The sequence below is a fragment of the Corvus moneduloides genome, chromosome 13 (assembly GCF_009650955.1).
Source record: "Corvus moneduloides isolate bCorMon1 chromosome 13, bCorMon1.pri, whole genome shotgun sequence".
Classification (NCBI taxonomy): Eukaryota; Metazoa; Chordata; class Aves; order Passeriformes; family Corvidae; genus Corvus; species Corvus moneduloides.
Window position 1 is genome coordinate 15,568,004 of NC_045488.1, and position 15,725 is coordinate 15,583,728.

Below are 15,725 nucleotides of genomic sequence, written 5' to 3' on the forward strand. Positions count from 1 at the left end.
TGCCAATAAATGTTAATGAAGAATATTAAAAATTTTGCATTTCTTTGCTAGCAGTAAGTATAGAAACTCCATTTTTTGGTGAACAGTTTTTCACTGACAAGTAGTCAGAAGATTGTTTAGACTGATTTATTTCAGAAAAATTGTGTTAGTGTGTTTAATTTACTCATTTCAGATTAACATCTTCATTGTCTTGAAAACTGTCCCCAAAGCTAAAGAAATTTAAATAGTGTTACAACCAACCATATCAAAAGAAGTAAAACATTTTTGTCAACTAAAATTAAAATTATTATGGGTTTCTTTGTTTGCTGAATTCTTCTGCAATTCAATGGGTTTTTTTAAGTTTTCAGTTGAGCAGGAAAAAAGGTATCCACGTAGTTCTAGCCTTTCTTTCCCTTTTCCATTCAAAACCTTAGCAAAGGATATAGCAATATTTCTTTTTATTAAATTCATGGCCATTTCATTTTAAAGCCAATTTGCTGTAAGATTTATTTTCCAGATCCTGGAACATAACTTCTAGCTACTTACTGGTTGTTTGAGTGAAATGGTCTGGAACTATGTTTCAGCTGGGAGTGGAACACAGAGCTTAATTTACTGAACACACAGTGGTGTGCAGCAGAGATGAAGCAGGAACTAAACAGGAGTCAATCAGGAGTTAAAATGGCAGGCAGAAAATGACTTGGTAGAGCTAGCAGGTTCAAATTTCAGATTCTTAATTCACTGTGCAAAAATGCAGGATAAAAAACATTTAAAAAATGCTAAGCTATGGATATCAGAGCAGTTCAACTTGGGCAACCCTGTTTTAAAAGAGATTCAGTAAAGCCTAAAACAATCTAACATATGGAACACGTACTTTAGACAATAGAAAGATTATGTGGTGGAGGGTCCTGGGGGAAAAAAAAAAGAGGGAATAGGCTTGAACGATTCTGCTTTGACAAAAGCGAAGCAAATATGGCTGATAAAAATACAGTTAAGTAGTTAAAATTATTATAAATGGAGTTTTAAGACATTATTGAACAGGTTTGAAATAAAAGCCCAGAATATAACTGATCGAATGCAAGCTGTTAAAAAAAAAAAATTGCTTCCATTTTGGGGAAAGTAAGTGTTAATATATTTAAGAGGACCAGATATCTGCATGGAACATACCAAATGAACTATTTTGGTTCTCAGACAGACCTGTCTGTGGTTAAGGCTAGGGAAGGAATTTTTCACTACTTATATTTCTCTGGCACTGTAGCTGTTATCATTATAGTATCTGACCGTGTGTGCTCGTCATTTGCTATTTGAGTTGTTCTAGTTACTGTGGTTGTAACAGATAAATCCCAGAGTGTAATCTGTGCTCCCAGATGGAGTAATACAAACACTTCCACAGCAAACAGTAACACACACTGACTTCATATGTAAACTTGCCACTTGGAAATTCCCCTTGCAAGAAACATTCATACATGTCTAAATAACTCAATGAAAATGTTAAGGTACAGAAAATAAACCAAGGATTTCAATAATGGATGCTATGGTAGCTGTCGCAGCTCCTACTCAGTAGTAGTTTCCTATGCACACAGGAAACATAAGATCCAGTAATTTATGAATATAATGACTGGATTTGTTAAGGTCAAAATAAAGATACGCACACTTTAAAGTGAATGAACTTTGTTAGATGCCTGGGTTTGTGCCTGCTGGAATTCTGAGAACTCCAGTTCCAAAAAAAAGTCACATGACAAATAATGGAATTAGCAGGAATTTGCATGCTTCTGTCTGCAGGTCCTAGTGCAACCTAGCTGCTGTTGCTGTGTGTCCTAGGGGCATGGGGGACTGTTATGTGCCAGTGTCCAGTAACATGGGAGCTCTAACTGGAGCTTTTCTTGGATTTGGACATTCATATCACACTCCCACACTGGGTTTCCAGTGTCTAGCAACAGTCTAATTTCACCCTGTAACTTTTCTTTTCACTGAGAACATTACTAAAACATCCTCATTTCCTGGAACTAGTGAAACTTAATATTGCTGAATTTGCTACGTCTGTTAGATGTGGGTGAAGGTGGCCGAGATACTCCAAAGCTGTTGGACAGACACAAAAGCAGATGTAAAAAACCCGATCGCATTTGGCTTATTTGGTTATGAAATATCACCCCCAAAATCATTAATTTAAAATAAAGTGATTTTGTTTTATAGGAATTTGAAATTGTGAGGCTTTGGAATTTTTTTATCCCTTTTATCCCATTTGCCTAACATCAAGGTATTATTCTCTCTTGCACTGAGATTATGGATTTGTTATTTGACCATGCAAAAGGGCTTTTTTATAAACAAGAGAATATCAGAAATCAAAATATTCATAAATACATATCAGTACTATTGAGGGATGACCTCTCCTCTCCTCTTTTTTTTTTTTTAAGTAACAGCCCAGTCTCAAGAACATAGTCTGCTTGGCTGAATGTTTTTCCCAGGACAAGCATTTCCTCTCCTGGAGGAAGGCCTCTTCAGTCACATCTCTATTTAACTGTCTGCCCCTCATCCTCCCCACCCAGCCTGCTGATGTGTGTTTCCAAGTATACTCTTAATTATGTATATGAAAATGTAGAAATGTAAGAATAGCACATGGTGGCATGTTCAGGCTTCTGTCTGTTTTTATAACAACATTCAATCCTGTTCTGAGAAGCAGCAAAACAGATTAAAGATCACACAAAATTGTTTCTGATTTTCTGTTTCTGGTTTTGCAGGCACTTGTGGAATTCCCAGGATACAAATTTCTTTGTTACTGCATGGTCTTGAGATTTGCTTGAAGATGCTAACATAATGTGAAGAGCTATTACATGAGCTAAATTGAAAAAAATAGCCCCCAGTATGTGGTTTGACTTGATAATACTCTAATCTGTAGGTCACTGGATGTGACACTTCAAATTGTTCACATACAATTGCCTAATCTTTGCATTTTAAGTTGGAAAATGGTTAGGTTCACAGTTGTCTTAAACTGTCTGGGCATTTCAGTCATTAGTAGGTTATTTTTAAAATATGCTTAGGCCTACACAGTACTTGCTATCTTTTTTTAATTGATATTCAGATGCTGGATGTCAGACAGATAAATTGGTGAAGCAGGAAGCAGATTATTCCAGGGTATGTACAGGAATCTCACTGTATAGGAAAAGAGTCCTATGTGCACTAAAAAGATTGTGCAAATCAAGCTCAGTAGACCTCCTATCTGGTACCACCATCTCTGTAGTTTCTGTTTCCCAAAACTACATACAGTTGCCTCACTATATAATGATTGACAAATACAGAGTAATACAAAGGACCCTTATGTAATATCATAAGAACAGGCTGGCTCTAGTTGCTTCTGAACCCTTTCCAGCAAGAGAGGATAGAGGTGCATTTTTTAAATGCTGTTTCTATGGCCCAGGCAGCTCTGAGTTTCCTTCGGCAGGCTGCTCTGCCAGACAATATGAGCAGCAAGGCCTGTGCCCCTGAAAGGAATTCAGAACTTGGTGCACCTGCAGAGCTCACGTACTTTCACTTGGTGAGCACTGCAAGTTTCTTAATGTGGCTTTACACTATCTGCTTTTTGACAGGGTGGAGTTCAGGAAAAAGCCAAAAATGTTCTTGATTGTATGATTTTCAGTTGAGATCAGCTGAATCTGATTCTCAAATGTAGTGTTTTTCCATCAGTTTGTGTAACTCTAACACAAGTTATGTGATGTCATGTGCCTTGGCAAAGGAGCTAGAAAGGTTACCATTTAGGAGGATTTAGAACATGGATATCCAAACCTATTTAAAATTGTGAAAAAATAATTAAAGTATTCCTTATCTTTTAAAGGCATCTCTTGCCTGCCTCTCCAAAGATAAAGAATATGGAGTTGCTTTTTCATGAATTTATTTTCAAGCATCTTTATCTTTTGGAGACTTAAGACTCTTTGAGACATGTTAGTAAGGCTCATAATGCACAAAGATACTGCTGCTACCAAGGCACAGCATTAAGACTCTCAGTATACACATTCACATGCTTGATGTGTTTCCTGCCATATCTAACATACTTGAAAACACTTCTACAATTATCTGTAAGATCACATTCTGCACTCAGTGTATAAAGGTAAAATTCTGACTTCAGCATTGCCTAAAACGGGCTAAAAGAATCCTTATTGTGTTGTTTTACAGCCATTTTAACAGTGAAAGCTCTCTGTTGAGAGCAACATGTCCATGGGTTACTGCTTATGCAGGACTGTTGTACTGTGGCTGCATGTTTCCTAATGAGATTAGGCAATCAATTCATATAATCTCTCATTCTGTTGATTGCTTTACTGCTGGTAAAAGGACATTTATATAACTTACCTGCACAGAAAACCACATCCCTTTTGTTTGAGAGATGAGAATGATGACAGACTGTGAATTTCCATGTGTGGTTTTGGAGCAGCAGCTGGGTCTTGCCTTAATTAATACCCTGCAGCAACTTTGTTCCAGACTGTGTACTAATTTTTTATGAACAATAATGACTCTTATGTCTTCACACAAGGCATCCAGCATTTCCTCACAATACAGTTTCTCTTCGAGGAGGAATTGCTAAACCTCAACAAAGCTGGGAAGTACTCTAGAGAGCTATTACCACTACTAGAGAGTGATGCCAGCTGTCAGTGGAAAATCACTTGGCCAAGAAACTTAAAGACAAGTACCAAGAAGATGCAAAAGACGAGAGAGGACTGAGGGGGAAAATAGTCCCTAGGAAGGAGAAGGACAGGGATGGTAGAAATATAGTGGAAGAAGTACCACATTTTTTGGCTCAGCACCCAAATCCTCACCACCATCATTAACATCAAATCAGACAGGTGGGTGGGAACCTGAATGTTCTCATCCAGATCTGATGTGCAGTGAGGAGAAGGGCAGATAAGTTGTGCAATCCCTTCATCACCTGCTAGTGCTGGATAACACTGATGTTACACAATCCTGCTTCAGAACCACCTCTCTTGTTAGGAACTGGAATGTTGTGCCTACTGCTGGCTGCCAAATGATAGAACCATGGACAGGAGCAGCTGGTGCCATTAAACGAATCAGCACAAAAGGTACCATTTTGTCTGTGCTTCATGGTAGTGTCAACAACAGAAGCAAAACATTGCATGAAAACTTTGGCCTTCCTTGTCTGAAAGCACTCGTTTCATGGGACAGTTCTTCAGGTGGAGTACATTTGCTGATACCATTTGTAGTGAAAATAAACACAGATAAATTAACTCAGGCAATAGAAACATCCAAAGGCCACTATCTTACTAAAAACTGATGCCATAGCTCAGGGATGAGGAGCTCTGATTCTGCAGGCCGGATGTACCCCTCAGACAATGTCTTACTGCCCTTCTTCCCAAGGGTACCAAAGTCCTCTTAGATGTACGTCTGTAGTATGACCAAAACATAGGGAGAAGACCAGTGAATGTGGTCACCCAACAGGGGTGTCACACCACAGGCATGTCCCACCACAGGCAGGAACATATCTAAGAGCACATGCCTGGATACATGACAAACAGCCAAAACACATTTGTTTCCCATTTCTAGCAGCAGATGGAGAGTTCAGTCCCTGACAGTTTACAGGCAGGGTAAGACTAAGGAGGACATTGAATGGATTTTCATGGGTTATTTTAAGCAACAGACAGTATCCTTTAAATCCAGTTGGTTGTGGTTTTATTCTTAAATTCATTTGTGGAACCCTGAATGTTTTAGGCTTTAGGTCAGGGGAAGCCACCTGAAAGCAGTTCTGTTCATCTTTGCTGCCTTTTGCCAGTCCCTAGGAGGGGGTGATCATGGTTCTCCATACTACAACCTCTGTGTGCGCTGCACAGATACAACCAGTGCACTATCCATTGTGGTTGTAGGTGTAGTGAAATCCACCAAATGTGCTTGCGAACAATTGATTCTAATGAGCCTTGGTCTTTTCTCCTAAATAATCAAGGAAACATCAGGGACACTTGCTTTCTCCAGATTCTTGAACAAAATCCTATTTAAAAAAGACTTGCTTGTCTGTTCATTGAAACACATGAACAGAGAGAAAAGGAACCTATACAACTATTTTTCTGAGCAGGAGCTTCCTAAGCAGATTCTGAAGATAAATGTTATTGCCAAATCTGTGAATTTAAAGCAGATTGTTGGCTGCTTAGATTGAAGACTTGCTGGGGTCAATTTTGCTCTCAGACAGTTTTAATTAAGGTGCATCGAATTTCTCCAGGAGGCTAACTTCTTTCTGCATTTCCTATTTAGTGTACTGTGGAGAGAACTTTCATTTCTTATTTTGGCCCTGAATTTATATAGCTCTCTGGGCCTCTTGAACAGGCTATTCAGAATTAGAAACATTAGGATTAGTGCAAGTAGGAAGTTATTAAAATTACAACTTTAAAAAAAAAGCTAAGTCTATGTATTCACAAAAGAGTAAGATGTTCTCAATTAATAAAAATCAGAGAATATGTGATGTTCAGACTCAGTGACAGTAAGAACCAAACCAATATGCAGAAGTAGTAGACAGCAAATTTCATGATTTAACGTTTTCATTTTTATCAAATGGAGAAACCAAGGATGGGAGCAGATAATATGAGGTGCCCAAGCTATGCAGCACGTCAGTGATGAAGCTGGGAATATATTCCAGATACCCATCTACCCAACAAGGCTACTTCTGTCTGCAGCCTGTGCACAGCTTCCCAGGCTGCACATCTACCACAGTGCCCAAGTGCAGACCTCCAGCACAGCCCTAGGACAGCACCAGACGTCTGTCCCATGTCTGAGATCTGTTCAGAACTGCACCAGGTCACCAGATCACTGTTTCTGTGAGCTCACTGCTCATGGCTCCAAGCTTAAGTGTCACAGCTCATGGGGTTTATGTTAGCTATTCAAAAAAGGCTGGTACCTTCAAGGTGACACCTGTCCCCAGCTGGAATACAGCGCTCCCTGCCTCACTTCAGAATGAGACCTAAGGCAGCGAACAAGAGAAACTGTAGTAGTTCGTAGCAAGTGCAGTAAACACAGGCTCAGCTGTGGAGAATACAAGGTGAGAACCTCACATCCAGTGCCTCAAAATTGCTGGTTTGCATTTTTACCGTAACTTTTTAAATAGCTGAAGAGGAAGACTTCATCACACCTTCTGAACTTCAGCACTGAGTCAGACACATAGGGAGAGCTTGGAGGAATAGTGTATTCACTATAAAACTCAGTACAGATATTATTAAGTCACAAAGTTCAACAGACCACAAGAAATAAAAGATGTGATATCCATGAAAGGATCAGGAGCCCAGCATCCCTGAAGACCCAGTTATCAAATAAGATACATGACTAGTTTGACTGACAATATTTTTTAATGGAATACTACAGCAGCCTCCTCTCTGGCAGAGGGTAACACACCTTCTCCATCCAGTTAGTGCCAAGTGGCATCCACCTGGCTTCCAACCTTTTAGTTCTATCTTCTGCACACAAAAGAATAGCCCATGGAAGACGCTGCTCTCCCTTCTAACCGTGCCGTGTTTGCTCCCTGCAGGTGAGCGGCCTTTCGAATGCAACTGGCAGGGCTGTAATAAGAAGTTTGCTCGCTCGGATGAGCTGGCCCGGCACTACCGTACTCACACCGGAGAGAAGAAGTTCAGCTGCCCCCTGTGTGAGAAACGCTTCATGCGCAGCGACCACCTGACCAAGCACGCCCGGCGCCACGCCAACTTCCACCCCAGCATGCTCAAGAGGAGGAGCGGCAGCAGCTCCCGGACAGGCTCTGTCAGTGACTACAGCCGCTCGGACGCCTCGAGCCCCACGATCAGCCCCGCCAGCTCCCCATAGACTACCTGCACTGGATGTCAGCACTTTGCCTCTAATGCCTAACGTGGAGTTTTGTTTGTGTTGCACACATTTAAAAACTCTGTTGCTTCCCCTCCTTCAGTTCCCACCCTCTTTTTTAAAAATCAGTAAATAGGTGCCTCCCACTGCAATTTTTAGTCAGATTTTCTTTACCCAACCACACAAGTGGCTATTCTAACCTCATGGACAGACAGACTTACATGTTACACTTAGTGACTCCTGCTGTCTCCATATTTCATATATTTTGCAAACATTTTTGGATCCTCTTCATTATTCTTTTTAAGAAAATGAAAAAAATCTAAAAAAAAAAGGAAAAAAATCCGCTTAATTCACCTCAGGTGTCGAAGTAGTTTCTAAAACCGGATTGCACAATATGAGCATACATACACTTAAAAATCAACTGTGTTGGATTTGTGTCCCACTTCTCCTTTCTCAGGGATGGATATTTATGTTACACAATAATTACAATGAAGACACACCCTAACCACAGCCTTAGTCTGTAAATATAATTGCACTCAGAAGCTTTTTGTTAGGTTCTTTCACACACTGGGGAAAAAAATAAAAAGCAAGCAAACAATACAGAAATCGACCCAATACTGGAATGTAGTACTGGACTCTTCCATTGTTTATTTTCCTGATTATACACCTATGTTGGGGAGTGTCCAAACAGGAGTCTTGTCTTTCTTCAAGCTGCCCTGTGCTTACGGTAGCAAGCTGTCTTCTCACTTCATGCTGAAGATGCTCCAAAACCAACTTCCTACTGCAAAAATCTCTGTGAGGTTGATAAACTTGTTTGTTGGTTTGTTTCACGCTAGATAATATTCTGAGAAAAAATTTTCCACAAGATGCCTTAAATAAGTAACCTAAATCGCAAAGAAACAAATTTACACTGGGTAACATTTTATTGCAAGGTGGCCTGGAATCTTGGAGACATTATGTTGTCACTCTCTCCAAGTTGTTAAGTTGTCTGCACTGCCTGTTCAGTATGGGACCAACAGAATATTCAGATCAAACCACACTGACTTGAACAATTTCTTTTATATCTTCCTCCTTTGTTTTCTTCTTGGTTTTTTTTAATGAACTATGGAAATAGCATTACTGAACCAATGCCCACCAAAACTGTTATCAAGGTACTTACCTGCTGAAGAGCTGTATCTTAGAAAGAAAAATTGGCTAAGACATAGTTTCTGTATTCTGTTGCATCAGAATTGTGGTTGTGGATAAAAGGAAGTGAAAATCATAAGGTATCTTCTGACTGGAAAAATAAAATATGCATTTTTAAGTTCAAAATAAAATTACATTATAGCTCAGCACTACTTCAAGTTTCTCAAAAATACACATACCAGCATAAAGCAAGGTGCTCTTATTTCTGAATAACTGCTTAATAACAGAAAGGGAATATTGGCTAGTTTTCAGTAACTTTCAAATATTTAACACTAGATAGAGCACAAAGAGGTAGATTTTTATGTTTTATATGGTAGAAAATATAGTAAAAAACCAGGAGCATTGTGATGTACTGAAAACCTCACTGGCAGCAAATACACTTTCCTTGATTTGTATGGGACTGATGGTGCATATTATAAATTCAGGTCCTTTTGATTCTGGAATTTTGGGATGTTTGCTGTTTTTACTGTAGGGTATAAATGCAGTTAAGTGTAGCATGTGAAAAGAAACTCTCTGCGCCAGACCTGTCATTTGATATTAAGTGAATGCCTCCAGATTCCCAGTGAACCTGTATCTTACTTGCTGCTTTGCATTGATCCAATTTTGCAAGGTTTTATTGTACTGTATGTTAACTGTGAGAAGCTAATATAGATTTCCAAGTAGTTTCATAGGTACTTACTTCTATAATATACATTTTCCTAATACTACACATTATATTAGTTGTATAGAGAAATACTCTAAGTATTTATACAACTATACAACTGTAAATCTAAACAAGTGCAGATGTTTCAGTATTTTTTTTCTGTTCATTTGCTTCAGATTTCACCTCTGTTAATTTCCCCCTATGAATTGAAAGTTGTGCGAGGCACAATTCTACTGTTTCATTTCACAGAAAATAAAAGAACATTGTAAGGGTTTTTTGCAAGATGACAAATAGAGTAAATGTGATGAGTTGCCCAAACTCTGTAGTTAGGGGAAAACCAGATCTGTTGGCCTCAACAGATATCCTCTTCTCTTTTTTTTTTTTTTAAATCTCATCTACTGAGATACACAATTTTAACAACTTGATAGAATTCAGGTGACAGGAATTCACATTCCAATCATTCCTGTGACTGCTAAAAGTGCTCTTGTGCTGTAGTTAGTAGAGAGGCATTTCAGATATCTAGCTCAAGGAATTCTACAGGTCAGCTGTGTCTTGTGGACATACTTCAAAACAAGTCAAACGCTTTTCTCATTGTCATTATACCTTAAGAGACATATATGGAGGAAAGGGGGAACAACCAAAATCAAAAGGAACACTAAGTATTGGCAAACATTTTAGGCTACATATTCCAAATTCATTTTGTTGTAAAACCACCTTTTCCAACAAGAGCATCATTTAATCTTCAGGAAAGGAGGAACCACTCCAGTCCATTTACTTAGGACTTAACAATTAAGCATGAATCAGTTTATACATTACAAACAAGTTGTTTTACTAGCCTGGAGAAGGAGTATTTGCACCAAGTTTTATTAGTACTGTGATTATAGGATATAAAGGTTATGGGACAACGTATTCTGAGGGACACAGAACTATGTAATCTTTAGTTCAAACAGTGAACTAACATTTTACTTGTATTCTTCATAGATATTACTAGTAATTCTCCAAGTTTAAGCAGGAAAAAATAAATTGGTTCAAAGTCAAATTTCCAGTTCAGTCAGTTCATTTAATGAGAACACCATGGGACTGTATATAGCCAACATAATGACACTTTCAGGAAATTCTCTGAAATTGGTCATTAAAACTTCTTTGTTTCTACATCTTAGCTGTAAATACCTCAGCATGTATTAGGCTGACAGTCAAGTTACTGTGTTTTAAAATCCCAGCTAGAGTTTCAAATATCTCCATTAAAAGTTTAATACATTATAGGTTTAGGATAAAATTATAGACTCCAAACCACTAGTATTTTCCAAAACTGAATGTGAGCAAGAACTTCTCTTAATATTTTCATATGAAAAAAGAGTGTTTGGGGTTTTCTGGCATCTGCTAGAAATGTCTAATGATCAGCGAGGTCATTAGACTCCATTCTCATGATGGTTCCTCCTGAGTTTTGCAGATATAAGAAGTCAGAACAGCTCAAATTGTGTTTTGAAATCTGTGTGGTTATCCAAACTAACCTCAGATTTTTACCCTTCTGTTGTTTCACCCAGCAGTGTAATCTAAAACAGCCTCCTGGCACAGCAACAAACATGTCACACTCAGGAAATACTGCTCTGGCAAGGTGCAGGTTTCTCCACCTGGAGGAGTGTGCATCTCTCCTGCCTCCTTCTATCCCCATGCAATCTGTTGAGGTGTTCTTAGAAAATATAACCATGATTTTTTTTTTTTTCATTTCAGACTATAGCAACAGCTTTATTATTATTAAGAAAGCCCTGAAAGTTTGTTTTTCTCCAGCCATGATTCCTACTTCCTCTCTAAGTGTTGAGCTGAACTGCCTTGCTATAGGAAATAGGTGCAAGTGAAAATCATAACCTTGCTACCACTGCTCAGCTGAAACTAAAAATGCTCTTAGAAACTTATACACCCCTTCCATTAACCTCATCCTGTGCAAAGGCCTAATGGCAACATGAATTCAGTTTTCATCCTGCTTGTTAGAAAGCAGTCGTAAATTCCTGGCAGCTAGATTTTGTGAGAATTTTTTGTATCTGCAAATTAATTGTTCCTTGCTTTTATAATACATACATAGTATCTGTTTACATAACTGCAAAGGTATATATTTATGACAAGTCATCAGAAGCCTCTGTTCGGTGGTAACACCTAATTCCTGTATGTATCCCACCCTCTTTACTGCATTAACCCTTGCCATAAGTTGTAGCTACGAGAGCCTCTCTATACCTTTAAACCTCATTACCCTGTGCCCAGACGTTCAGCACTCTCCTTGTCTCATGCAGCCAGGCATTAAAGGCTGTGTGAGGAGCATACCAGTTTCACAACTGCTCTTCTCCACTGCTTTGAGTTACATAATTTTACTTTATGAAGTGCAGTGTTGTTTTTGCCTTTTCATTGCCATTAGATTTACTAGTTCATCAGGTCATGCCTACAAACTAACTTTCAGGTGCTCTTTTACTCTATCACACCATCTGTTTGTGCATTGGGTGCTAACATCTAGTCTATGTCAGTGAATGGTATGATGAACATCTGTGTTTGTAACTCTCGGGGATATGAGCTATAGCCTTAGGCAGAAGAAAATATCCAAATTATACCTGTTTATCCCATAAGCCAGAATATAAAATGCAAAAGCCCATCCATTGGTATAGGTTTTTATAAAAATATATATTTATATATATGGATTTATATAAGCATATGCACATATATATATAAAAATACATATATATGTGTATATTGTATAGTGTTATGTGTGTATACATAAATACACAGCAGTGTGTCTGTACTACACGCTGAATAATGAAGGGATGTCTACAGAGCAAAAATAGGTATCCATTTCATTATAACTAGTGCTGGACCTGAACCAAATTCCTAGATCCAAATGCCATTGCATTTGGAACTTTAGAACCTGTTGGAGATTTGTGGTTGAGTTTCATCTCTGGTTACAGGTGCATTTACTTGTGTATATTGTCCATTTGGGGGACATGTGTGTGCATGCACATGTGCTTTTCCAGCACTGAGTGGGGGACAAAGGACATGTGTGCCAGGGAGTGTGCATGTGTTCACAGCTAAACTTCCAGCTTTGGTGAACTGTAAAGCTGCCAGCGTCATCCTCACTTGTACAGGTTTATCAGCAGCACATGAAAGCTTCCGTGACTCACTTTTCAACTCTTTAAATCACTACATTGAAGTATTACAGTTGTACAGTTATATGTTCATCTATTCTTGCTCTGCTGTAACTTTTTATGTATTTTGCATTGCATAGATTATATATTGTGATAATGTCCTATGCAACAACTATAAAAGGAAAAAATGGAAAAAGGAAGAAAATTAAGAACTGTAAAATATTGTCTTAACTTGTATGCATGGTTAGTGAGGTTTACATTTTCCAAAATAAAACTTATAACTATGAAATATTGGTTTTCTCTTAATTTCCTTCTCTATTTATCACCTAAAAAGCATGAATTGTTAATATTTCTGCTGTTCATTTGAGACTTGATATCTTGTTTGGTGTCTTTATTTAAATTTCACCCAGTGCTATTGTTTAAAATTGTATTTCTTTTAACCATTGAGAGAGAGTTTTTGTGATGTTCGTTTTGTATTCTTCCGTGCTTTGTCTGGTATTTTGTAGTTACATAGTGAAATTCCTTTCTCAAAGGTTGTATATATTGCATTTTTCTTTACAAGATGGTTATGGGATTAATACGTGTGACTTAAAGTTCAGAGAGTCAGCTGTCCTTTCTTTCAAAGCCCAGTTCTTTGCGAATTTCTGGTGTCAACTCTGCAGGTGGCAATACCATGTCAAAACAGTAGCAATGTAATCTCACAGCATCCTGAAATGTTCTGTCCTAATTTTAAAGATGAAAAAATTGAAACACAAATTTGAGCCACTTTCTCAAAACATAAGGCATTGGCAGATGTGAAGGAATGAATCTGAAGTTTCTTGAAAATACAGGTTACACAATACTTTTAGGCACTGTTTGTTATAATAGCCTCTGAAGAGTAGCATTCTGGAAGTCTTCCTACAATGAAACATCCACCTTGTGTTTGCTAACAGAAGAGCAGTCAAATACTGTTTTCTAAACTTGCTAGAAGGATGAAAAGGGAAGCAATTCTTTCCAAAGGAATATCCCTTTTCAGTTTAAGTACGGAGTTGCTGCCTTGATACAGTAATGTAACATGCCTTCCCACCCAGGCACCCACACTCTGAAATGTGTATGTTAACACATTCTCTCCTGCTTCTCCTCTCCAGTTCCTAAATGCAAAGGTTTCTGTCTTGCCTGTGACTCAGCATTTGTCATGAAACGTTCATAGACTTGGCAGTAGTCCAGTAATTCAGAAGAGAAGGAAGAATAATGCTAGAATTAGGGTGGGATTTTCGTATTTCCATTTACCTGTGTATCATTTCTGCTTCAAAGTAATCCACCTTAAGATTCATTGCGCTGGCTTTTCAAGGAACCACACCCATGGCATGCTTTGCTAGCTGACTGCAAGAGATTAAAGCAACATAAATATAAATACACAGTCAATAGAAAGAAATAGAAAAGTGAGAGAAGATGAAGACTGAAATAGAAATGAGGTGAGGACAATCAGACAAGTGTTTGTAGCAGCTGACTAGAAAGGCTTGTACAGCACCAGAATGCACATGGGGCTTCCTACAGAATTTCAGAGCAAGCAAGCAAGGCAGCACTTCCCAAGATGAGCAGAAACTGCAGCATGTTTTCCAAGAGCAGCAGAGGAGGGACCTATGTCAAGCAATAGTTGAAGCAGGCAAGCACATGTTTTTAGCCAGCTACAGTGCATTGCTGGCACAGCTAAGAGGATAAAGAGAAAGGGAGGAATTATAATAGATACCTCAATGCATGCAGCAGAAAAGGGATGCAGTCTGGATGCCCAGATATGTGAGCAGCAAGGGGGGAAGAGAGAAGCATGACTGAACATAGGCTTTGGGGCAGATTTGTGCTTTGGGCAACTTGGAGAACAAGATTATGTTAAACAAGTCATCAAGGAAACAAGAGAAGAAAAGAGACACGAGGAAACCTGAGGGGAGTTATAGGCAAGAGCAGGCCCCAAAGGTCTGCTAACAAAACCAAACCATGGAGCTTAGTAATAGCTCCACCTCACTAAGAGAAAACAGCCCAAGTATAATTGCTACTTCATCATAATTGTAAATAAAGGATCAGCCTGTCCTACCTGGTTGGCACTGGCAGGAGTTAGATTTAATATTTGGTTCCCACTTGGCTGAAACAAATATTCAATCAAAAAAGAGGGGTTGGCACCAGGGGCTGCTGGACTAAGGGAGGCTCCAGGATCCTCTTGCTGCCAGGTTTCTAATGAGCTGATATTTCTTCTGCGTCACTGGATGATTGTGCCTGGCTGAGCACAGCACAGCAGGTCTGGGCCTGCAGCACTAGGACTTACATGGAATAATCCAAAGGGTCCCAAAGGTTCGTAGTGCCCAGGCTGGCTTGTTCAGAGCTAACCCAAGTGTCGTCCCCAAGGCATACCAGGTAGGACTGGGACATCTCCCAGAGGGAATGTGTGGTATGCCAAGTTGGGGGATATGAGGACACCATTGAGAAAAAAGGCCCAGCTGAAGGACAAGAGAGATGGTGCTGGTTAGAGACTTTCATGTATGTGGCAGCATGAAAAGGAAGATGAGATGAGACCATGTGAGGAACAGATGAGAGGTGCAATAAATGAGAAAGGTAAGTTAAAGAGGGGGAAGATAAGTATAGAAAAATAAGGAAGGAGTATACGGTAGGGAAGTTTGACGTAATTTTCTAGAGACAAAAGGAAAGGCCTAAGGTGCAAAATCCAAACAGGGTTCTAGAGGAAGGAGTAAGGTACCTCATGTGGTAGCAATTCCAGCAAACAGAAGGTGAGGCGTGTCAGTGTGTGATAAACAGAGCTGTGTGTCTTTAAGAGACTAATGTTTGTGTTTTCCCATGCTCTCTTGTTGTGCAAATAACTTTCTGAGTCACTTCTCTGATCCTGGAGACAAATTGAACAGACACAAAACATAACAAAACACAATAGCAACGGGAAGAGAGAAATTCCTCCCTCCCCCTTCCACCACACACACATTTTATGTCAGTGATCTGAATGCACTCAAAGCCTC

At 39.0% G+C, this 15,725-nt stretch overlaps 1 protein-coding gene and 2 long non-coding RNA genes across 3 annotated transcripts in view; 1 reads left to right on the forward strand and 2 right to left on the reverse strand.

Moving 5' to 3' along the window:
• Window positions 1-13,018, forward strand: part of KLF13 (Kruppel like factor 13) — a 34,227-nt gene extending 21,209 nt beyond the window's left edge. Inside the window, exon 2 of the mRNA XM_032122589.1 lies at window positions 7,487-13,018. Coding sequence (XP_031978480.1) covers window positions 7,487-7,779 — 293 coding nt within the window. The 3' untranslated portion in view covers window positions 7,780-13,018. The remainder of the gene's footprint in view (window positions 1-7,486) is intronic.
• LOC116450298 lies at window positions 7,289-8,083 on the reverse strand. Its single transcript, XR_004242746.1, has 2 exons — window positions 7,998-8,083; window positions 7,289-7,517 (listed from the first exon to the last, which is right to left on the reverse strand). It is a non-coding gene; the product is annotated as an uncharacterized LOC116450298 (long non-coding RNA).
• Window positions 8,967-15,006, reverse strand: LOC116450297. Its single transcript, XR_004242745.1, has 3 exons — window positions 14,798-15,006; window positions 13,999-14,091; window positions 8,967-9,052 (listed from the first exon to the last, which is right to left on the reverse strand). It is a non-coding gene; the product is annotated as an uncharacterized LOC116450297 (long non-coding RNA).
• Between the last annotated feature and the right edge of the window lie 719 nt (window positions 15,007-15,725).